This window comes from Pituophis catenifer, unplaced genomic scaffold (assembly GCF_029215685.1).
Source record: "Pituophis catenifer annectens isolate HBS135680 unplaced genomic scaffold, rPitCat1.0.hap2 SCAF_18, whole genome shotgun sequence".
NCBI classification, from domain to species: domain Eukaryota; kingdom Metazoa; phylum Chordata; class Lepidosauria; order Squamata; family Colubridae; genus Pituophis; species Pituophis catenifer.
The window spans coordinates 3,532,378-3,556,412 of record NW_027256898.1 but is presented as its reverse complement, the minus strand read 5'-3'; the positions used below and the strand labels follow the sequence as shown (position 1 = coordinate 3,556,412).

Genomic DNA, 24,035 nt, shown 5'->3' with positions numbered 1-24,035 from the left:
CTTCTATTCAAGATCTGTCAACTTCGAGGGGGCCCATCAGAGAGAGATCTTCAACTGTTAAAATTGCAGGACTCCGGCTTTAGAAATTTCCCACAATGCTCTTAACATCCCAGCGTATTATGGGCCCCTGAAGATAACACTGGGTTTCAAAAAAAAAAAAAAAAAAAAGGCCCAAATGGCTCAGATCAGACAGTCCAAATTCAGAATTCATGCTCCTGGATCCAGTTCAGATGCTCAGACGATAGAATCTTTTTAGGGATCCTAACTCTCTAGAAGGAATCCGTTCAAGCTCTTTATACTGGTTCCTTCTGGAGGGAAAAATATACTTCCTTTGTGGGGCTGGCACGATGACTCGGTGGCAGAGGAGTGTAAATCCATGCATGAATGAGCTTTCAGACAAAATAAAGGGCACCGCCTCTCAATTTAACCAGCTTTTGGGGAATCCTGTCCAGCACCCTCTCATTTTTTCCAGTAGCGACGCAAATCTTTCCCTGTTGCTTGAAACCACCCTGGAACAAATGGCGTTTAATGCGGAACATGGAGAACGAAGTCTCTCCTGGGGGAGACGTAAGGCTTGCCCTCTTGAGATGGATGTGGCAGAGCCACCCTAATGCCTTACCAGAATGTCCAAGGATGTGCCATTAAGTGGGGAAAGGTGAATATACCCGTGTTTCCCCGAAAATAAGACCCTGTCTTGTATTTTTTTGAACCCTGAAATAAGCGTTTGGCCTTATTTTCGGGGAGGTATTATTATTATTATTATTATTATTATTATTATTATTATTATTATTATTATTATTATTATTATTGTTATTGTTATTGTTATTGTTATTGTTATTATTATTATTATTTAATTTTATTTATATTTTGGGATCGTGGAGGAAACCAGAGGAAATGGCGGGGACCGGCTGTGCATGTGTTTATTTTCAGGGAGGGCTTATTTTCAGGTGGGGGCTTATTTTAGGGCATGCGCTCAAAAGCCCAATTAGGCTTTTTATCAGGGGATGTCTTATTTTAGGGCAGGGGTCTGCAACCTTAAGCACTCAAAGAGCCATTTGGACCCGTTTCCCACAGAAAACACCGGGAGTCACAAAACCTGGGTGGGCGTGGCCAACTCGATGTCACTCACTTCCACCAGTCACATGACACACACACCCCAGCCACGCCTACCCAGCCAGTCATAAGGGCAGAGAACCAGTTGTTAAAAAACACCGGGAACCATAAAATCCTTTTGACAATCTCTCTCTCTCCTCCCTCCCTCTCTCTCCCCTCTCTCTGTATCTCTCTATGTCTCTCTCTCTCTCTCCCCCTTCTCTCTGTATCTCTCTCTCTCTCCCTCTCTCCCTCTCTCTCTTTATCTCTCTCTCAACCTCTCTTTATATATCTCTCTCCACCTCTCTCTGTCTCTCTCGCCCCTCTCTCCCTCTCTCTCTGCATCTCTCTGTCTCTGCCCTGGCCACTTCTCCATCCCCTGCCGTCACCCTTACCTTCTCAGGCCAGGCAAGGAGTGACTGGGAGGGGAGGGCGAGGGGTGGGCCCAGCCAGTGGTGGGAACACCTGACAGGGAGCCACAGCAGAGGGCCCAAAGAGCCGCATGTGGCTCCAGAGCCACAGGTTGCTGACCCGTTTTAGGGGAAACAGAGTAGCTGGCAAAACTTGGCACAGGCAGCACAGCTGAGAGAAGGAGGGTGTTTCCCCAAGCAGAGGAACATCTGATTTCCATCATGTGCTACTGGGAAGGTTTCCGTTCTGCTGCTGGTGGCAATTTGTAAACCCTGCATGGATCTGAAGCATCGGTGCCCCCCCCCATTCAGTCCAAACCAAGGAGGGGGGGGTACTCTGTTCTTCAAAACCCAAAGCTCAGGGAGCCCAGAGAGAAAAGAGAGCCAATTCTCAGCAGGCCAAACGGGAGATCCAGCGTCGCATCTGGGATGCGTTTGGCCCTTTTTTCGGCTGCCAGAGATCCGTGTCTGCATTTCCAGAAGCAAACCGATGAGTTGGCTTGTTTGTTTCAGTATCCGGAGTAGCTCCCAGAGTAGCTTGCGCCATAATCGGAACCAGAAGCCTCAGCCATTCGAGAGTTTAGAACCAAAAAAAAAAGACACGGCAGGGAAAGGAAAGGGGACCAAGGGGGATACAGAAAACAAGAGAAACACAGTAGGTGGATGGGAAGTCTCCATCCACCGTTTCGCTTCTCCTCCAAGAAGCTTCTTCAGCTCTCAGCTCGCAGCTGAAGAAGCTTCTTGGAGGAGAAGCGAAACGTCTTCAAAGAAAAAACAAAAAGGCCAGTTGCCTCTTGAAAAAGCACCTTTGGAATGACCATTGACCTGGATGACGGAGAATCTCCATAGACATCTCCAAAGAAACATCTCCGGTTGTAGGCTAGACTGGAAAGTTAAAACAAAACAAAACAAAAATGAAATAAAATCTCAGAGCGTGGCAAAAATAGCCACGAAGACACCAGGAAGAAAGCTCAGTTTATTGAGTGACCCTCACCCGGTGGTAAAATGTCCAGTTTTGGTTTATCTCAGTGGGGTTTACACTTTAGAAGTGAGTGATTTTAGGGTTCCACCTGATTTTGAATAGAATAGAATAGAATAGAATAGAATAGAATAGAATAGAATAGAATAGAATAGAATAGAATAGAATAGAATAGAATAGAATAGAATAGAATTTTTTATTGGCCAAGTGTGATTGGACACACAAGGAATTTGTCTTGGTGCATACGCTCTCGATATACATAAAAGATACATTCGTCAAGAATCATAAGGTACAACACTTAATGATAGTCATAGGGAAACAGTCAATATAAATCTTAAGGATACCAGCAACAAAGTTACAGTCATACAGTCATAAGTGGGAGGAGCTGGGTGATGAGAACGATGAGAAGATTAATAGTAATGCAGACTTAGTGAATAGTTTGACAGTGTTGAGGGAATTATTTGTTTAGCAGAGTGAGGGCATGAAAGCAGAGTGTACGTCTTGAACCTATTAAGGTCTCCTTCCTCCTGGAGGGAGGACAAGGTATCCTGATCACGTGACATTCCTGATTCTTTTCCACCTGTTTTCCAGATCTTCAACCTACCCTTCCTGATCTAGAGGGGGATCTCCTCTTTCTATTGGACAGCTCCGGCAGCGTCTCCTCCTACGAATTCTCCAGGATCAAGGAGTTCATTGCTGAATTGCTTCTCCCATTTACCTTCGGACCTCACGATGTCCAGACCGGCATTGTCCACATCAGTACCAAGCCCATCCTGGAGTTCCCCTTTGACCGGCATTTCTCCACCGGGGCCATCCAGCATGCCATCCGCAACATCCAGCAGGTGATGGGGGACACCAATACCGGCCAAACCATTTCCTTTGCCAAGGAGAAACTCTTCACGGCGGAAGCGGGGGCCCGTCCCAACGTCCCCAAAGTGCTGGTGTGGGTGACCGATGGCTTCTCCAAGGATGACGTCGCCCAGCCCATGCAGCTTCTGAAAGACATGGGGGTCACCGTCTTCATTGTCAGCACGGGGAGGGGCAACTACTTGGAGCTTTCGGCTGCTGCCAGCCAACCGCCAGAGAAGCATCTCCACTTTGTCGATGTGGATGACCTGAGCCTCATCACCAAGGAGCTGCAGGATTCCATCGCAGGTATTGGGGTGCAACAGCAATAGCCCTTAGACTTATATACCGCTTCACAGTGTTTTACCGCCTTCTCTAAGCGGTTTACAGAGTCAGCCCTATTGCCCCCAACAATCTGGGTCCTCGTTTTACCCACCTCGGAAAGGTGGAAGGCTGAGTCGATCTTGAGCTGTCGAGAATCGAACTGCTGGCAGCTGGCAGTCAGCAAAAGCAGCCCGCAGTAATGCATTCTCTCCTCCTGACCAAGGGAAGTTTAAACAGGAGTGCAGAATATTATCATTGGTTTCATCAGCCATCATTAAAACCGATGGCTTACAGAATACAGAATTGAAAGGGATCGGGGGGGAGGGGGGTCTTGTCCAGTGGACATACCATTCTGGACAAATGGCTGTCCAGTGATGGGGCACCCACAACTTCTGAAGACAAGCCCTTCCACTGGTTGACTCTTCTCACTGTCAGGAAATTCCTCCTTAGTTCTAAGTTGCTTCTCTCCTTGATTAGTTTCCACCCGTTGCTTCTTGTCCTGCCTTCAGGTGCTTTGGAGAATAGTTTGACTCCCTCTTCTTTGGGGCAGCCCCTGAGATATTGGAAGACTGCTATCATGTCTCCCCTGGTCCTTCTTTTCATCAAACTAGACTTTCAGTTGACTGTTCCACAGCCTCAAAAGCAAGGGTGAAATTCAGCAGGTTCTGACAGGTTCTGAAGAACCGGTAGCGGAAATTTTGAGTAGTTCAGAGAACCGGCAAATACCACTTCTGGCTGGCCCCAGAGTGGGGTGGGAATGCAGATTTTGCAGTATCCTTCCCCTGGAGTGGGGTGGAATTGGGGATTTTGCAGTATCCTTTCCCCAGGAGTGGGGTGGGAATGGAGATTTTGCAATATCCTTCCCCTGGAGTGGGATGGAATTGGGGATTTTGCAGTATCCTTTCCCCAGGAGTGGGGTGGGAATGGAGATTTTGCAATATCCTTCCCCCAGGAGTGGGGAGGGAATAGGGATTTTGCAATATCTTTCCCCTGGAGTGGGGTGGAAATGGGGATTTTGCAGTATCCTTCCCCTAAGAGTGGGGAGGGAATGGAGATTTTGCAATATCCTTCCCCTGCCACGCCCACCAAGCCACGCCCACAGAAGCGGTCGTAAAAAGATTTGAATTCCACCACTGCTCAAAAGCTTCTGTCCGCCTCGTGGCCAGCGCAAATCCCAATGTTGCTTTGGTCATTGACTCGTATTCGGTTTAGAGGCATGAACAAACAAACTCTTTCTCTACGTAGTTGATACAGCCATCTTAAAAACAAAAATAAAAAAAAAACGATAGTTCTCATCGCATCAGGGAACAGGCCCTCGGGGAGGTTCCTCCCGGATTCTCGGCAAACTTGGATCTGATGCAGCCGAGCACTCTTCTTCTCTGTCCCGAGGCTGTGGTGGTTTTCCCAACTCCAGCCAGTTCCCGTATGTACATTTTGAAGGACACAAAGCGAACGGAGACTGGAATCTGGGCTTGGGGGCTGGAAGACTTGGCAGCTCGGGAAGAGGCCCGAGAAATGGCACTGTAATACCCCATCATATGAGATCTTGTCAAAGGCGCCCTTTGTCGTAGCAACAGAAGGGCATTGTTTTTCAGACGGGCTTCAAGACTTTCTCTTGAATTCCTCACATCTGCCAATGGGAGTGCTGGCAGCCTTGGGAGGAACTGAAGAGAGACAACCGCCTGCCCATCCCCTCTGGAATGCAGCATCTCGTTGGGTAGGCTAATAACACTAAGGCTTAGGGACCATAAGGTTAGAAAATCGGATGGATGGATGGATGGATGGATGGATGGCAAGAGAGACAGAGGGAGAGAGAGAGACAGAGTAAGAGAGACAGAAAGAGAAACAGACAGATAGACAGACAGAGAGAGACAGAGACATATAGAGAGAGACAGAGAGAGACAGACAAATAGAGACACACAGAGAGACAGAGACACAGAGAGAGAGAGACAGAGAGAGAGACAGAGACAGAGAGACAGACAGAGAGCGAGAGACAGAAAGAGAAACAGAGAGAGAGACACACACACACACACAGAGAGACAGAGACACAGAGAGAGAGACAGAGACACAGAGAGACAGAGACACAGAGACAGAGAAAGAGACACAGAGAGACAGAGAGACAGAGAGAGAGACAGAGAGACAGAGACACACAGAGAGAGAGAGACACAGAGAGAGAGAGACACAGAGACAGAGAGACAGAGAGAGAGAGAGACAGAGACACAGAGACACAGAGAGACAGAGAGAGAGACAGAGAGAAACAGAGAGACAGAGAGAGAGACAGAGACACAGAGAGACAGAGAGAGAGACAGAGATACACACACACAGAGACAGAGACAGAGACAGAGAGACAGAGAGACAGAGAGAGACAGAGACAGAGAGAGAGACAGCCAGGGGAAAAGGGGAATGAATCAAAGGAGAAAGCTGGCCTGGTTTCCTACCACATCGTATTATATTCTCTCCTTTTTTTAAATCTAGTCCTCCCAGATCGAGAGACTGACTTAAGCATGGGTCCCTGCCAAAGAGGACCCCCTGAAAGTCCTCCAAAGCTGCGGACGGGGTCTCGAAAGCTCTCCAAGAGTTGGCATTGCCCCCACCTCCCTCTTTCTTTTTGTTCTCTTTTCTATGTCAGGGTGAGTCCCTTCATGCCTGGGTGATCTCACTCTTCTGGCCTGCAGTTGAACATGTTTGCAAACCATTCATTTTCCAGAATCAGCCTGACAATGAAAGCTTGCAAAGAGAGAGGCTGCCTTCCTAAGGGGTTTTTTTTTTTTGCGCGATTTTTTTTCTGCTCCACCTTCTTCAACCGTCGCTCCCTTTCTATTCTTTTTCTCCTCTCCTTAAAAAATAATTTGGCAAGGCTTCATCCAACGTCTTAAAACGATTCAGCTTTCCACTCTTGCAGTTTCTTCCGGCTTGACTTTTTTTTTTCTTTCTTTCTCTGTAATTCTGAGCTAGGGGACATGGTGGCTCAGTGGCTAAGACGCTGAGCTTGTCAACTGAAAGGTTGGCAGTTCAGCAGTTCGAATCCCGGGTGCCGCGGAACGGGGTGAGCTCCCGTGACTTGTCCCAGCTTCTGCCAACCTAGCAGTTCGAAAGCACGTAAAAAAAAAAAAATGCAAGTAGAAAAATAGGGACCACCTTTGGTGGGAAGGGAACAGCGTTCCGTGCGCCTTTGGCGTTGAGTCATGGCGGCCACATGACCACGGAGACGTCTTCGGACAGCGCTGGCTCTTCGGCTTTGAAACGGAGATGAGCACCGCCCCCTAGAGTCGGGAACGACTAGCACATATGTGCAAGGGGAACCTTTACCTTTAATTCTGGCCTAGTGAGATGACTTTTTTTAGAACTACATCTCTTCAGCGGCTTATTCCTCCATTCCTCTTTGAGCCACGTGCCGTTTGTCTCCAAACAGATGCTTTGCACATTTAGGCTAAAGTTTAATGGTTAATGATGTTGATATGTTTGGCACCTCCAAAACATTTCACAGATATATATCTTGCCATTCTTTCTCAAGAAAGAATTGAGAAAATGAGTCGATTTCTCCCCATTATTACAGGCTAAGAGAGTGAAGAATCATTAAGCTCTTCCAGATGTTGTTGAGTTCAGGAAGTCCTCAATTTACGACTGCAACGGAGCCCAGAATTTCCGCTGCTAAGCAAGACAGTTGTTAAGCGATTATTTCCCCTCCATTTTATGCTATGGTTGTTAGGTGAATCACTGGCAGTTGTTAAGTTAGGTACATGTCATTAAGTGAATCTGGCTTCCCCATTGATGTTGCTCATCAGAAGGTCGCAAAAGGGGATCATGTGACCCCCGGGGGACGCTGCGACCGTCATAAAGATGAACCAGTTGCCCAAGCGTCTGAATTTTGATCACGTGACCATAGGGAAAGCTGCAACGGTCGTAAGGGTGAAAAAACGGTCGCGAGTCACTTTTTCCCAGTGCTGTCGTAGCTTTGAGCGGTCACTAAAACGAACTGTTGTAAGCCGAGGACTGCCTGTCTTGCCTTTCGTAGCGTCCGTCTCCTACCCGACTTCATCCAGCACACCGAATTGGGCTATGCCGATTGTGCTGTGACCGACTGCAGTTTGTTTGAGAGGTGGGAGCAGAACGTGGTATTTTGAAACTTTATACGGTGTAGACCTGCAGAGCAATTCAGCAACCAGCCTTGAGTAAATGTTAAATCCATGCTGCTTCTTTGGGTGGGAAGCTTACAAATCCAGGGCCTGCGGGATGTGGTTAGAATATTCTGGACTAGGCAAAGGCCCACGAGGATGGGAAAACGCCCGCTTTTCATCCAAAACAAACGGGCAAGGTTATTCGAATTCATCATCAACCCCGAGGCTGTAATTTTTGCATTCAAGGCACGGAGAGGCCTCCCAGCTCACCAAACTGGCTTTGTTGTTTGGACTTCAGTGGCCGCGACGAAATTGGCACTAACTTGCCCGCGGTTAGCTGCCGAAGGTATCGGTGGGAACCAAAAGCAAACGGTTCATTGGCAAGAGGGAAAGTTTCCCCTTCCTTCTCCTTGTGGATGTAAAAACCATTAATTTTGTGGTGTTTCTGTTAAGCCAGAGAATCACTGCATAGCAATTCAGAAAAGCACATGTGATAGTAAACTGAGAATAAGCGCCTTCAAACGCCACAAGGTATTTTTGTCCTTCCTTTCTTTCCTTCCTTCCTTCCTTCCTTCCTTCCTCTTTCTTTCTCTCTTTCTTTCTTTCTTTCTTTCTTTTTCTTTCTTTCCTTCCTTCCTTTCTCCCTTCCTTCTTCTTCTTTCTTTCTTTCTTTCTTTCTTTCTTTCTTTTCTTTCTTCCTTCCTTCCTTCCTTCCTTCCTTTTTTCTTTCCTTCCTTCCTTCCTTCCTTTCTCCCTTCCTTTCTTTCCATGGATCTTTCTGAAAGTAGCTTGTTAAATAAAAACAATGCTTCTGTAGCAAACCCTCAAACGATGGGCTGCCTGCAAACCAAGTTTGAACAAGGCTAAGAGGTTAAACAAGGGACGCGGTGGCTCAGGGGCTAAGACGCTGAGCTTGTCGAACGAAAGGTCGGCAGTTCAGCGGTTCGAATCCCTAGTGCCGCGTAACGGGGTGAGCTCCCGTGACTTGTCCCAGCTTCTGCCAACCTAGCAGTTCGAAAGCACTTAAAAAATGACAGTAGAAAAAGAGGGACCACCTTTGGTGGGAAGGGAACAGCGTTCCGTGCGCCTTTGGTGTTGAGTCATGCCGGCCACACGGCCACGGAGACGTCTTCGGACAGCGCTGGCTCTTCGGCTTTGAAACGGAGATGAGCACCGCCCCCTAGAGTCTAGCACATATGTGCGAGGGGAACCTTTACCTTTACGAGGTTAAACAAGAAGGTTTAAGAATCTGGTGGTTATTTTTAAATCCTCGATTTATGGCTGGATTCTCTGTGCGGATACGGATTGCTCTCAGGGGCTTATAAGGAAGTCTAAAGCAAAGACCATGTAAAAATACAAACCAGAAATAGGACATGCCTTCACACATAAATCTAAATACGTAATACAGGACTTACACATTTAACAAGTATTTCCTTGGAGATCTAATTTGGGACTCAAGAGACATTTCAATCCAGTTGATGATGGTAAAACTCTAGCATTTTGTTTAATGTTTACATTTTTTGGGCTAAGAGGGAACTTTGGAAATCTTCCCATCCTTGCAGTCGCTGTCTTTGTTGCCATCTTCTGGCGAGATCAGAGATACACACGTGTTTTCTAAAAGCATCTTCCCATATTTCATATAATGCAAATTACACTACGTCCCATCCCCATTTGTTCCTTTTTCTCACAGCAAGTTCCCAAAGGGTGGAAACTGAAGTTAGCTCTGTTGGCTTGCACGCAAGGGACATAGTCTCTCTAAAAGTTATTGGTCCCTCAGACCTCAGAAGGACCAAACAAAAGGAAGCACCAGAAGATACCGAAGAGTGGAGGAATGGAATGGAATGGAATGGAATGGGATAGAATAGAATAGAATAGAATAGAATAGAATAGAATAGAATAGAATAGAATAGAATAGAATAATTGGAACTGGAAATGAGTAGAGTAGAGTAGAGTAGAGTAGAGTAGAGTAGAGTAGAGTAGAATAGAATAGAATAGAATAGAATAGAATAGAATAGAATAGAATAGAATAGAATAATTGGAACTGGAAATGAGTAGAGTAGAGTAGAGTAGAGTAGAGTAGAGTAGAGTAGAGTAGAGTAGAATAGAATAGAATAGAATAGAATAGAATAGAATAGAATAGAATAGAATAATTGGAACTGGAAATGAGTAGAGTAGAGTAGAGTAGAGTGGAATAGAATAGAATAGAATAGAATAGAATAGAATAGAATAGAATAGAATAGAATAGAATAGAATAGAATAGAATAGAATAGAATAGAATAGAATAACCGAGTTGGAAGGGACCTTGGAGGTCTTCTAGTCCAACCCCCTGCTTAGGCAGGAAACCCTACACCACTTCAGACAAATAGTTATCCAATATCTTCTTAAAAATTTCCAGTGTTGGAGCATTCACAACTTCTGAAGGCAAGTCGTTCCACTGATTAATTGTTCTGTCAGGAAATTTAATTAGATTTAAGTAGATCTAATTCGGTCTAGCGTAAGTACGAAAACCTGTTATATTCGATCTGGCATGAACATTATAAACTCTTAGATTTGGTCTTATCAAAAGCAGGATATCATTATGGGTTCACAGCTTCAATCATCTCTCAACTAAAGGGCCTGAGTTCATATAACTAAGCCCAGGATTTAAAAAAAAAAAATGTTAAAACTAAGTTTGGCAAATTGTAATAAGAAAATAACTGAGATTGCAACCATCTAAGCTAAGGGTCTCCAACCTTGGCAACTTTTAAGACCCAGTGGACTTCGACTCCCAGAATTTCCCATAATGGCTGGGGAATTCTGGGAGTTGAAGTCCGCGTGTCTTAAAGTTGCAAAGTATGGAGACCCTTAATCTAAGCTAATCACGCGGCAGGAACACAGGCAAAAATTGTCTTTCTTCCCTTCCCTTCCAGCCATCATCCAAGCCAAGCGTTTGAGAGCCACAGACGTCTCCGCAAGCAGCTTCCGTCTCACTTGGCCCCAGCTTCTGACGCGGGACACCGGCTACTACATTTTGGAGTATGCCCCGAGTGGCGAACCCTGGCGGAAAGTGTCCAAAAAACTCACTGGCGACCATACTAGCATTGTGGTGGCACAGCTAGCCTCGCAAACCACCTATGAGGTTGTCCTCATCCCAGAATCCAACGAGAAATTCATCCCGCCGCAAACCACCAGGGTCACCACTCTGGAAGGTAAGAGAAGGGAGGGGGGGGAAATTTCCCCGTCGAGGGATTAATTTTTAAGAACATACATCCGACTGGAATAACAGGCCCAGTCCCGCCTTGTCACTGTTAATTATGATAGCTCGTTACTGGTGGCGGTCGAGGCATTAATTTCTGGTTATTTTGGCTGGACGTGCCAAGACGTGGGCCTTTCCATAGGCCACAGCCTAATGTTCAAGTTTCCCAATTGTTAAGGTATCGAGATTTAAGAGCTGACCAACTATAAAGCTGATGTAAGCAATGTAAGGCTGATGCAATGAAGATGAATCGGCATTGGTATTGCCGGTTGTAGACTACGAACGGGTCCACAAGAGTTTTTACCACTTTAAGAGGCGTTTATAAAGGCAGCCAGGAGAGGGCGTATTCTCTCTCCTTGTGTCCGGTATTCATTGCCGAGTTCTCCGTGTAGAGTTAAGAAGAAGTTTGATTGCTTGTCAGGTATTTGCCAGCCACGTATATTTCTGTATATAAACCACTGTTAAGTATCTGTGTGGTGTGTTTTGCTCCTGGATTGTCTCCTTATAGTATGCAAACGCTCTGACAACAATGGAAATTTGGCCAAATGGAAACTTCTTATGGACTTTTGACTGGAAAAAAAGAACTTGTAGGTTCATGGGTCTGACAATTAGAATGGGTAGCTGATGGAAGAAGGAGATTCTGATGTAAACTCAAGAGTAAAATATAAATACAGGTAGTCCTCGACTTACGACAGTTCATTTAACGACCAAAGTAACAACGGCACTGAAAAAAGGCGACTTGTGACCATTTTTCACACTTACAACATCCTTATGGTCACACACGATCAAACTTCAGATGCTTGGCAGCTGATTCATATTTATGACGGTTGCAGGGTCCTGGGAGCCGGGGGGGTGTCACATGATCATCTTTTGCAACTTTCTGACAAGCAAAGTTGATTCACATAACAAGCGTGCTATTAACTTAACAACTGTGGTGATCCACTTAACAACGATGGCGTGAAAGGTCATAAAATGGGGGCAAAATTCACCTAACAACTCTCTCGCTTAGCAGAGAGAATATTTTGGGCTCAAACGTGGTCGTTAAGTGACATTTATAAGTGCTATCAAAAAGATCAGAAGGCACTTCTCTGTTGTCGTTTTTTCCTTCTTTAGCTTTTCAGTGTTATTTCGTCTACTGTTTCTTTTCTATCATTTGTACTGCTTTTCTCTCGTTAAAAAATGTCTTCGGTAAAAATTGTTGTCACAAAAATACCAACTTTTGCTGATCGCTTTGATCAGGTCCCCCTTTTTTATTTTGTTACATTGCTTCTCTCCGCAGATGTGGTCAGCCCAGCCCAGATTCTTATCTCGGAGTCCAAACCCCACAGTATCCGGGTCAGCTGGTCTCCCATCCTAGAAAGTGTGGCCGCCTATCAAGTCATGTACGGTTCCCTGAACGACAATTTAGTCCAGCTGCAAGAGGTGGACGGGAGGCTCAACACCACTGTCCTGGAAAACCTCCTGGCCAACACCAGCTACTTGGTGACGGTGTCCGCCATTTATAAGTCTGGCAAAGAGAAAGCCCTCTCGGCCAAAGCCTGCACACGGGAAGGTGAGCAGGAAAGAAGGAAGGTGAGAGGGAAGATGTGAGGGTGATTTAAGAGCTGAGCAACTGCTACGATGATGTAATGCTAGGAATGAGTCAGCAAGGTTTTGGGGCTCATATCACTTTAAGGGCCTGTAATAAGAAGAGGCCCTGTTGGGGGCGTATCTCTTTGCATGTGTGTGTGTTTCCATGCTGTAATTGCTGATAGTTTGAGATCTGACTAAAGTACATGTATGTATATATTCTTTGTAGATAAAACCACTACTTAAATACAAACCTCTGTTTACTGTATTTGCTCCTGGGTTGTCTCATATAGTCACACTGTGTGCATTCTGACAGAAGAACTGGGCACACTTAGGATCCTAAATGGCTGCACAATAAGGCTGCTGGATTGTCCTCCTTTGATTAGTATTACAACTGCCAACATCCCTCGCCTGACTTTCTCCTAGGTTGCCCACTTGGCTGATACCAACACCAATTGTGATTTTCTTTTCCTCGTTTCGCCCTGGAGAAAGCCCGCGCATCATCCTCATTTCTTTTTCTTTTCTTTTGTTTTCTCCAATGGACAGAGTACTCCAAAATAAAGCACCTCCATTTTGAAGATCTGAGCCCCAGCTCTGTAAAGGCCTCCTGGGATCCAGCAGAAGGAGACGTGTTGGGTTACCGTGTTCGCTGTCGGCGGCAAGCCGGCCCTTCGACCCTCCTCAGTGTCTCACCACAGATCCACAGCGTTCTGTTGTCAGATCTGACCCCCGGCAGCAATAACAAAGTGTGCGTGAAGCCTGTGTACAGAACCCATCCTGGGAGAGGACTGTGTCGAATGATCCATCAGCAGCCTGGTAAGAGGCGCAGGGACGGAAGTAATTTAGGTTCTGCTGCCTTGGTAACTCAATAGGTATCTCTAGGATTGAGGGAGGGTAGACAAAGTAGGCTGAAATGTGAGAAAGGAGGGGTCCTTGCTATTTTTTAAAAATGCACCGCTGTTTCTACATGGTTGCTGAGCCAATTTACATTCCCACTGAATGAAAATTTTTAAGAGATATTCTAACAGAAATATAGTGGAGAGGAAGAAAGGAAATGGTTTGGAGGTCAGGACAATATTTTCCCCTGGATCCAGGGGATGGGGCTGCTGGGGGTTCGCAGGGGTTCGGGGGAACCTCTAGATAAGATTCTGTGCAGTTCAGAGAACCCCCAAATCCCACTCCTGGCTGGCCCCACCCACCCTGCCCCTCCCAGGAGTTCCCATGCGGCCTGTTTTGGATGCAGGTAAGTGCAGGGTGCGCGCAGAGGCTCGGGGAGGGCAAAAAACGGGACTCCAGAGTCTGGGGAGGCCGTTTTCACCCTCCCGGAGGCTCGAAAAAAGCCTCTGGAGCCCAAGGGTGGTCAAAAACACCCCTCCCCACCACAGTGCAGGAGGCTGACTAGGCCACCCCCATCCAGCAACCGGGAAGAGAACCCTTTGCTTAAAATTTTTGAAGCCCACCACTGCCTGGATTCCTAGAATAAGTGCAAGGCGGCCTGAGAAATTTAGTTTTTTCCCCTAAGAAAATCAGGACTTCTGTTTCCAAAGGTCTCCAGTTGTGCCTGGCAGACAACCAAGAACTTCATTTCCAGTTATAAGCAGAAGGAAGGAACATGGCACAAGGTTTTTGTTTTTTTTTTAAAAATCCCAAATGGAGCCACACAATTTAGCATGCAGAAAATAAAGGAATTCAGATTCAGATGAGGAATTTGCAAGGAACGTGCTCCCCCTGGTGGCTGTCCCAGAAAAATGCCCTGTGAAATACGCTACCGTACTTCTTTTCACTTTATATAGCTACTTGGCAATTATTATATAACTTTTCTCCGGCTTCAGCCTGTTCTGCAAATAAGAGACTCGGAAGGCAACCTGATTCGTCCATCTGATGATGCTTTTTTTGGTTCTTTCCCTTTGCAGCTTCGGCCGCAGGTGGCTACTACAGGCACCGGCGGAGAGTGTGAGCGTTTGTGGGCGCAACTTTTGTGGGTCAGAAGACAAGGACAGCCTGGGACAATGGTATCAAGACACCAGGATGAAGGAGGTTGCAGTCCCAACCTTTTCAACTTCCGGCTACCCACCCTGTTCCCTTTTGCAACTTAACTTGCCTACAAATGCCCCCCACAATTTGGCTCGGTTACAGAAAACAGCTTCACGGGGATATTTGATGTTGTAAGGAGTCCTCGCTCACTGACTTTCCTTTCCTTTCCTTGGAATACCAGCGAAAGACACAAATCCCGCTTCTTTCGCGTTGTTATTTATTTGCGTTTTGTATGAAATTGGAGGGAGGAGAGAAAGCACACAAAACAAAAAATCACATGCAAGTGAGAAGTTCACCTTCTAATCCGCATTCTGAATTGTAAGAACGTCCTTCTGCTTCAAAAACTATTGCAGTTCGATTGGGGAGGGGAAGGAATTAGAAGCACAAGGCAGATCCCAAAATGATTCCTTTGTAATTGTTCAAGGTGGCAGTCCAAAAATCTTAGCTGTTGAACACTGCCGTCATCTGAAATTAACACACCTATAATAGAATTCCGAAGACTTCCTTGAGACTGAGGGAGAGCTGAGAGCAAAACCACTGGCCACTGATATTTCCTGTTTTATTTAGGTGCGTTTGCTCTGTCCTTGGAAGGAAATAAATTAAGAGTGTTAGGATGTAAAACTCTTCTCCAGGCTGTGTCACGTTAACCTTTGAGTTAGGTGGCCAGGATCCACATTCCAAGAAATAGGTGGATCAGAACAACGAGTTTGGCAATGGCAGGACGCAATATGTGACCGAATAAAATTGAGAGATACAGTTCTTGAACAAGTAAACTAGTAGGTCAGTGAACTTGCTTAATCCCAGTCTACTTTGGGCGGCATCAAAAATTACATGTTGGGGGAGAGAGGGGAATGCAACCATTTAGAGAAATAAAGTGGAGCACCCCTGCCATAGATACTAGGAGGCAGCAGAGACAATGACCTGGTAAACAGAGATAAAAGACAGATATCAAAGGATAGCTAAGATGCTCAGAATAACTTTGGGAACAAGTTAATATATATTGTGCAAACGCAGACAGGGGAGCATTACACGTGGCTGGATCCATCGGTGGCTGCCTGAAATTGAACTGTGGCCTAGGCAGAAGAAATAATTGTACTTTTCTGGAAATGTGAGAGAGGTGGCAGGGCCGCCTCAAACTGTGACCATCCAGCAAAAATCACGTGTTCGGTTCAGAAGACACAATCTGAAGCACTTTGCCACGCAAAGTGTCGGGCGCCGTGTCGGCCCTTTTGGGAAAAAGTAGTTTGCAAATTACCCTAATCTGACCCGTTTATACAGCACTGCCAGACAATTGGAGCTTAGGGCCTTTTGTTAAGACAGCGAACAAACTTGTTTGAAAAATACAGTATTATCGTGACCCATCCTAGGAGGTAGGCTCCAACAGATTTGCGGAGCACCCAGCTGGAGATGGCGGGCCTAAAATATACAGCCCAAAAATCTCTACCATAAATCACTGCATCTTAGACAACTAGCTCCTTGAGGTGAAATTCAGCTAGAATTCCGAAATGTTTGTTTTCCATGTGTGTTTGTTTAACCGTTTCATCGTGGGAGCCTCCATCTGCATGAGAATTGAATTAGCCCCACACAACAGTGACATTTCTCAGCCCAAACTACCTCGTTTTCCCGAAAATAAGACCTCCCCTGATAATAAGCCCAATCGGGCTTTTGAGTGCATGTGCTAAAATAAGCCCCCCCCCCAAAATAAGCCCTTCCTGAAAATATTTAAACGCAAAATGCAGCCGGTCCCGGCCATTTCCTCTGGTTAGGGTCAGGAAGACAAGAGCTGGAAATCAGGTAAGATGGCAAGAGGAACCCCGTCTTGCTCCACGCGCCCCAAAATAATAAGACCTCCCTGAAAATAAGGCCAGGCGCTTATTTCGGGGATTCAAAAAAATATAAGGCAGGATCTTATTTTCGGAGAAACATGGTAGTTAACAGAAAGGCAGGTGTGTGTGTGTGTGTTTGTTTGTTTGTTTTTTAAAAAAGAGACGATTGTAATAATGCAAGTAATGTTGTGGCTTGTGGCTCTTTTGTAATGAAACCCAAAAGCTTAAGATGGCTTCGTTCCCGTTTCAGAATGCGTAGGACGGTCGTAACTATCTTGCCAGTCGGAAACCACTTCATTTTCTCCATAATTCTTTCATGTACCGTTTTACTAATGCAGTAGCCATTGTCTCTCCTTGGCTTACTCCAGCAGCGACATTGTCATGTATCCTTTAAAATAAGGTGAATTAAACAAGAGAACAAATGAGGCAAGTAATTTGGAATATTTTTTTTCCCCTCTCTTTTGGATGCGGTCCCACCGAATGCAATGCCGTGGCATTCACGGTTCGTTTTCAAGGAATGAGAGTCGGGAACATTGTGATCTGTTGACACGAGATTTTTTTTGGAGAGCAGAAACTGGGGAAAGAAAGAGAGATTTAATTTCCTGCAGGGTACTTGAGGGCACTGAGATCCTGTGTCATGCCAGGAAAGATCAAGCCTACAGAAGTATGTAAACAGCCATGCAGTGGGGGTGGGGGAGGAGTTTAAAAAGGGAGGGAAGAGATTTGTTAATTGACTGGTCAACTCTGTATTTTGAATTAGCTTGCTAGAAAATTGTCACTGTAATGACATCTGTACAGCGAATGTAGAAGATCAGTTAGAAATCTCCAAGTTTGAAAAATAATAATGATAAAAAAGAAATACCATTCCACAGAGAGAGCTAGCAAATAAGAAAGCTTCTACAAACAAAACTGACTGGCGGAAAAAATATATCCATCCTTGGCCAGTATGGAAATTTCTTGTCAACCGGCAAATCGTTAAGTATGAAACAGGATAAAATACAAATGTTTCGGAACATATGTACTCAGGACTGTTATCCTATTAGGTTATATGGGATTACCCATAGATAATTAGATAAAAGATTCCATAATTGTGCAAAGACATTTGGGAAAGCTGGTTCAAATAGCTATTTCAAAGGAATCTTCTCTGTTAACGCACGCTGCCTTTGTTTTTTCACTCACAAATTCTGATCACAACTGATCAATGAGGATAATTCATCATAGAATAATTTGTGTTAGTAGAGGGATGGTTTTGATTTCCTGATTGGATTTATTCCACGTCAGATAGTTTCTGCAGTTAACTCACCAAGGACGATACCAAAACACTTGTGAGCCAGCCATACAAAGGAGCGCTTCAATAAAAGACACATATATATCAAGAACCCTTCTGGCATGTCAGTAACAGGTCAGATATCTTCTCTTTGCAAGTCTAAGAATCAAATGAACCTCAAAAAAAAAAAAATTAAAAACTACCACTACATTGAAATACAAAAGCCACCAAGTATAAAAGCATTTAATAAAAGATGGAAAACGTACAGTACATGCTCAGTTTTTTCTTCTAGTGTAATATTTATCTCTTTTTTTTTTTTTTGCTTGAGCCAAAGAAGATTTTCTTGGGCAGTAATCAAGTTTTTTTTAATTCCCAGTGCTCTCCTAATCAAAAAGTTAAAGCGAATGAGAGAAAATCCATAGTGAGTGTCCCTTGGCTGAACTAGTTTTGAGACTGCAGGCAATGACAATCAAATTGGGTCTCGAAAAAAGGCACACGTACACACATCAAATCTGCACACACCAAGCCAGAAAACAGCCCAAACTGCCTTTAACACAGAGATGTTTTGCGTAAATTCTCCCCAGTAAACCAGGATATCCAGTTACCTCTTTCTCTAGCAAGGAATCTTTGCTCATTTCATTTCATTTCACTAAAAGAGAACCTGTCCTGTGGCACTTCTCAAAGTTTAAATCAGCTCTGAGTGATTAAGAACAAGGCATAAAAATGACACTTGGAATCACACTGCCACCCCACCCCCCACCCCCCAAAAAACAAGCCATCATTCACTGGGAATAGAGGAAGGCCCTGCTCATCCTGACCTGCCTTTCTTTTATCTCCTCTGATGTCCAATGTCTCCTTCGGCTCTTTTACCAGTAGACCTTGAGGGAGGTGGGCTTCTGTTCCTGCTGGAACTCTTTCGATGCTCTTGATAGAGCCCCCCTATAATCGAAGACCGACTGTATCTCTGGGCTGCTTCTCAGAAGTTTGTTGTTCTTGTGGGCTTCGTAGTGGAATTGAGAGTCCCTCATTTCGTACCTTCAAAAAACCACAAGGAAAAAGCAGAAAAGAGCTTGATTCAAGCAAGGAGTCTTGTTGGCCCTCAGTTTATAAGCTAACATTGCCCACACAACCCCAGGATTAATATGTCCCAAACCTCATGGATCCAGCAAATCTCACCGGATTCCCACGTGGCCCTGCTGAATCTACTCTCAGGACCCAATCCAAAGAATCCACAGCTCCACAGGAGAGCCTATCCTCACCACTTGGGCCTGGGGCCACGGGTTCGTTCCAATTCCTGCTGCCTCTTTAATTCCAACAGCCAACCTTCCTCCACGCGCAGGCGCTCGAGTCGGAGACGAGCCAGCTCCTTCTGGTACGGAGACATTTCGATCAGGTCTCTCCCCATCGTGCTTTCAGAAAGCGTCTGCAGGAAGCTGAACCCCGAATTTTAAAAAAAGATGGTTAAATGTCTTGCAGTTTCTCCCGGTCAACTGGTCTCTGCGAAACACTGCTCTATGCATAACTTGACTTTGTTGCCTATGGGCTGCACAGGACTGCTGTACAAGAAACCACTGTTATTGTCAGTCAGGAAAATGATTTAGGAAAAGGTTTTCTGGACTAATTAAGTTATTTTGCTGTTTGACAAAAAGCTGGGGAAATTTCCTAGAACGAGTCATCCTAGGCTTTCTTGCTAAAAGAGTTTGGGAACTGAAGTGTCAACGTACTACTGTGCCCCCCTGTTATTATTTATTTAAAATGTATTAGCCGCCTAATTCCAGCGGACTCTGGATGGCGTACAAAGCTAAAAGAAAACACACAAACAGCGAGAAACATGAAATGAATGTTACAACAACCAGGCAGCTGACACTAAAACAGTAAAATATTGTAAACCGTCCAGTTACCTGGTGGTAAGATGGGAGGAAAATAAACAAACGAAGTCTAACAAAATCCACAGCAAAAAACAGGCCTTCTCCACCACCCCATCCCCCAAAGCCCTCCGGAGGCAGGAAACAGCCTGTTTCCCTACTTTTGAGCCCAGAAGGCCCAAAAATCAGCTGGCCAGTGCGTGCATGCGCACCAGAGCTGAGCTCACATGCTCACCAATATGGCTATGTGTGCCACCTGTGGCACGCGTGCCATAGGTTCGCCATCACAGAGCTAGCAAGAGCATGAATTAAGCCTATAATGTACGCCAAAAAAGCAACCAATGACAAGCCTTATGCGCACAGGAGGCACAGATTGACATAAAAACAACCAATGACAAGTCTTACGCCCGTGGGAGGCGTAGATTGACATTAAGCTGCTTCTGCATGCATAAGGGAAGCTTTAAATGGTTAATGGCAACAGCCTCAGAAACAAGAGTTCCTGTGATGTAGCAAAACTTTAAACAGCAGAGTTTGGATCCACCTGGTGGCCTGTAGATAGTAAGTATCTCACAATGGCCGAAGAGGGCATTTAATGGCCATGATTTGCTGTATTATGATAATAATTCTGATTTATGTTAAATCAGGAGGCCTAGAAGCCTCTTCCTACCGTTTGTTGATCTCCTCTGCGGTGGGCGAAGAGATATCAGAAGAAGCCAAACTGTAAGGGCTCCAAGACTCCCTCGGTGTCCTCTGTCCATCTGCCTTAGTGGAAGTCCAGGATTTCGATGCTAACGTTCCTGGCCTGAAGAACCTCAACCGCGATGGTCTGCTTGATATGCTTTTCTTTCTGACTCCTCTGGGCTTCCCCAGCTGAGGCGGAGGCTGGGCACAGGCATTAGCCTTAGCCGAGGTGGGTCTCCAGATAGGCCTCGGAGACTGAGACCGTGATTGGAACCAACGTGGACGTTTGGCATCCGGAGAGAAGGAGCAGGAGCGGGTAACCTCCGAGTGACTAAGCGAACGGCCTCTGCGGAATGTGAACGAGGATCTTTCTGGCAAGCAAGCTCGGACTGGAAACTTGGGGGGCAGCAAAGACTTGACGCCAATCACATGAGGGGCCCCGAGTTTCAACGGGACCGAAAGATCCCCCAAGGCGGGAGAGTTCCGACTCACAGCGCCAAAAAATCCTGACGTTTCGTTTGGTGGGGATGAATTTAGGGTTGGAATGGCCAAACCCATCAAATTCAAGTTATCGTCTAGTGATCTCGCAAGATGTTTTGCTTTCAGTAGCCATTCCGTCTCAGTGCGTGACCCTGATGGGTACCATTTGGAACTTAAGGGACTCGGTTCCAGAGCAGAACTGTAATCTTGATCTGGATGGACAGTTAGACCGGAGGCTAAGCTGTCCACCTGAACCTTTAGTTTTCGTAAGCTTTCTTCCAAGTCTTCAATGGTGGAGATCTCTGTCAAAGAGCGAGACGAGAGAAAAGGGGTGGGGGAAATCCATGCGGTTAGAAGACCCAAAACATGAACTGGCCCACAATGAGCATGACCAAATTTCAATCAAAATGACAACCAATTCTTTGCTATCTCACTTTTAAGAAATACACTGTTGGGGCTCGCCAGCGGCCAGCAGAGCTGATGACAGACTCAGACAGTGAGGAGGTTGGGGAGGAACATGGGCCAGTCCTGGAGTCTGGGGAGGGCTCTGATGAGGGCTCTGCAGTCGGAGGCAGAGAGGGGGCCAGGGCCGTCTTGACAGTTATCAGCTGCCTTCGGAGTCAGATATCAGTGGGGCAGAAGAACAGCTGGAGCCTGTTCCCAATGTGCGCATGCGCAGAGCTGCCAGGAGAACAGCTAAGAAACAAGGGATGACTCGGAAGTAAAGGCACAGGTGGACGGTCTTGCTGGTTTTGAAACACTCCCTGCAATTTGGCTCTCTGGACATAAATTGTTTCAACTCCTACCCTCAAAACGACGATATAGAGCACTGCACACCAAAACAACTAGACACAAGGACAGTTTTTTTCCCGAACGCCCTCACTCTGCTAAACAAATAATTCCCTCAACACTGTCAAACTATTCACTAAGTCTGCATTACTATTACTATTAGTCTTCTCATTGCTCCTATCACCCATCTCCTCCCACTGCATGACTGTATGACTGTAACTTTGTTGCTTCTATCCTTACGATTTATATTGATATTGTTTCCTAGTAGGATTCGATTGCTTATTTGTATCCTATGACTATCATTAAGTGTTGCCCCTTATGATTCTTGACGAATTCTATTCTATTCTTGGGGCTGAGAGACAGCAGGCCTCAAATTTCAAAGTTACTCTGCACGCTCCCTGGAACTACAAGGCTTCGAACCTGGGTCCCTTCCCCCCACCCCCCAGCACTCTTTACCATTTTCTTCCTCAAGCAGCAATGACTTTCTCTGCTGCTCATCCCAGTGAAGAGCAGGGCGTCTCCCTAAGTTTATAAAATCGATGTTGTGGGTTGTGTTGGGTTTTTGGCTGTTGCCAAGGAGCTCCTTTGAGGCCTCTCTAGAAAAAGAAAGAACAAAATGACATCACTTCAATGCCGGCTGTTAAAACTTAATCCAGTAACCACAACCGCCCCCATATATTTTTTATGAATTGTCCCATTCTGGTCTGGTTCCCCCCCCCCATTTCTTAGCTCACCCCAAAAGACATAGGTGGGGTTCTTTCTTTAAAAAAGAAAAAATGCTTGCAAGAAGCAAAGTAGGACCAGAATCTCCTTTTTTCTCTCTCTCTCTCTCACAAAGCTGAGAAAGATCCCGAGTGAAAAAAAATGATTCTCTATTAATGAGTTGGGCGGCCATATAAATGTGTTTAATAAATAAATAAAAGAAAACCTGAGGTGCCCAGTCCCTCTGTACAACAACTTTGTGAATGTCCCAAGTATTTATACTGAAGCGATTTAGAATTTCATAAATAAAACAAACACATTAAAATACACCCCTTCATTTATTTTTTAGCTGTTATAGAAGAAGAAATATAAAGGGGGGGAGAAGGAGGAAATGGTCTCCGGGGGTGGGGTGGGGGGGCTGCACTGTATTATTTGTAATTTTTTTTCCTTTTTATGTATTTAGATGTGTTTGTATATGTTCATATTGTTTGCATTACTTGTATTTAAAATAAATTAAATTTAAAAAAATACACCCCTTCCTTTCTCAGGCAGGAAGGCGGCCTAGGACTGCAACCTCCATCATCCCCAGCCAGCATGAGCACCGGGGTGGAGGAAATGGGGCTTTGGAATCCAACCTCTTTGTGTCTGTCAGGAACATATCTATCTATCTATCTATCTATCTATCTATCTATCTATCTATCTATCTATCTATCTCTATATAAAATAAAGAAGCAGACATTCTGCGAGCTCCGGAACTTAAAATTTTAAGTTCTGGAGCTCGCAGAATGTCTGCTTCTTTCTTTACTTCAAACTTGTATTTTTCGAATAGTTTGAGATATATGTATCTCATATATATATATATATATATATATACATACACACACACACACACATATATATCCCTGACAGTCCTATAGTATAGTATAGTATATAGTATATAATATATAAGGAGTATGTGTATGTATGTATGTATGTGTACATATATATATGCAAAAAATTAAAATCTCGGATGTTTTCCCGCGTCATTGTAAATAAGTTAGTTAAAATGTTTAAAATTCTGGTTATATAGATAATATTTGTATATGTATATATATATATACACATACATACTCTATATATGTATATACACACACACACACACACACACACACACACAGGGAAAAGACCCGAATACACCAAAACTTGTGTGTGTGTGTGTATATCTGTATATATCTGTATATATATATATATATATAAACACACACACACACACACATTCGTTCGCCCTCAGAACTTTCCACACCCGAGGGACTACAATTCCCATCTTCCCCAGCCACCAACTCCAACCCTCCCCCGCTCCCCTCCGCCCCCAAGTAGGGAAATCTTCTCAGAAACCTCCATTGGGTGGTCCTCTATTCCCTTCAAAAGCCCCGTTACCTGAGGGAGGCTCCGCGGCCTCGCACTCGCAAAGCCGCCTCCGCCGCCATCCGCGGCCTCCCTGAGGCATCGCCTTCATTTCCCTCCCCCCACACACACTCCATCAAGCCATCGCCTCAACAATTCCCGTTGCTACGGAGACGGGCCGCCTCCCGCCGGACGACCGAGACTCTACTAAGATTGGGCCTCTTCGCTTACCGTCCCTCCCTCGCCGTTTTCTTTTCTTCCCTTTTTTTTTTTTTTTTTGCGCCTCTTCACCCCATTGGCGCCTCTCTCTCTTTCGCGACGAACCTCCTTCAAAGCACGTGACTGAGGTGTGGGGGGGGGGAGCCGGGAGGGCGGGGAGAGGAAAAGGGAGGAGGTTCTTCCCTCGCTCCCAAGCTTTTGCGACTCTATGGCTCC

The 24,035-nt window shown here is 45.3% G+C and overlaps 2 protein-coding genes across 2 annotated transcripts in view; one reads left to right on the top strand and one right to left on the bottom strand.

Moving 5' to 3' along the window:
• Positions 1–16,858, top strand: part of VWA1 (von Willebrand factor A domain containing 1) — a 32,591-nt gene extending 15,733 nt beyond the window's left edge. The window contains exons 2-6 of the mRNA XM_070956162.1: positions 3,073–3,636; positions 10,679–10,957; positions 12,284–12,556; positions 13,120–13,389; positions 14,487–16,858. Coding sequence (XP_070812263.1) covers positions 3,073–3,636; positions 10,679–10,957; positions 12,284–12,556; positions 13,120–13,389; positions 14,487–14,530 — 1,430 coding nt within the window. The 3' untranslated portion in view covers positions 14,531–16,858. The remainder of the gene's footprint in view (positions 1–3,072; positions 3,637–10,678; positions 10,958–12,283; positions 12,557–13,119; positions 13,390–14,486) is intronic.
• Positions 16,859–17,980: 1,122 nt separating this feature from the next.
• On the bottom strand, positions 17,981–23,773 carry LOC139326038 (uncharacterized). Its single transcript, XM_070956130.1, has 5 exons — positions 23,634–23,773; positions 21,972–22,111; positions 20,233–21,028; positions 18,960–19,133; positions 17,981–18,735 (listed from the first exon to the last, which is right to left on the bottom strand). The coding sequence occupies exons 1-5, from the start codon at positions 23,735–23,737 to the stop codon at positions 18,567–18,569; spliced, it is 1,383 nt and encodes a 460-aa protein (XP_070812231.1). The 5' UTR covers positions 23,738–23,773; the 3' UTR covers positions 17,981–18,566.
• Positions 23,774–24,035: the final 262 nt, after the last annotated feature.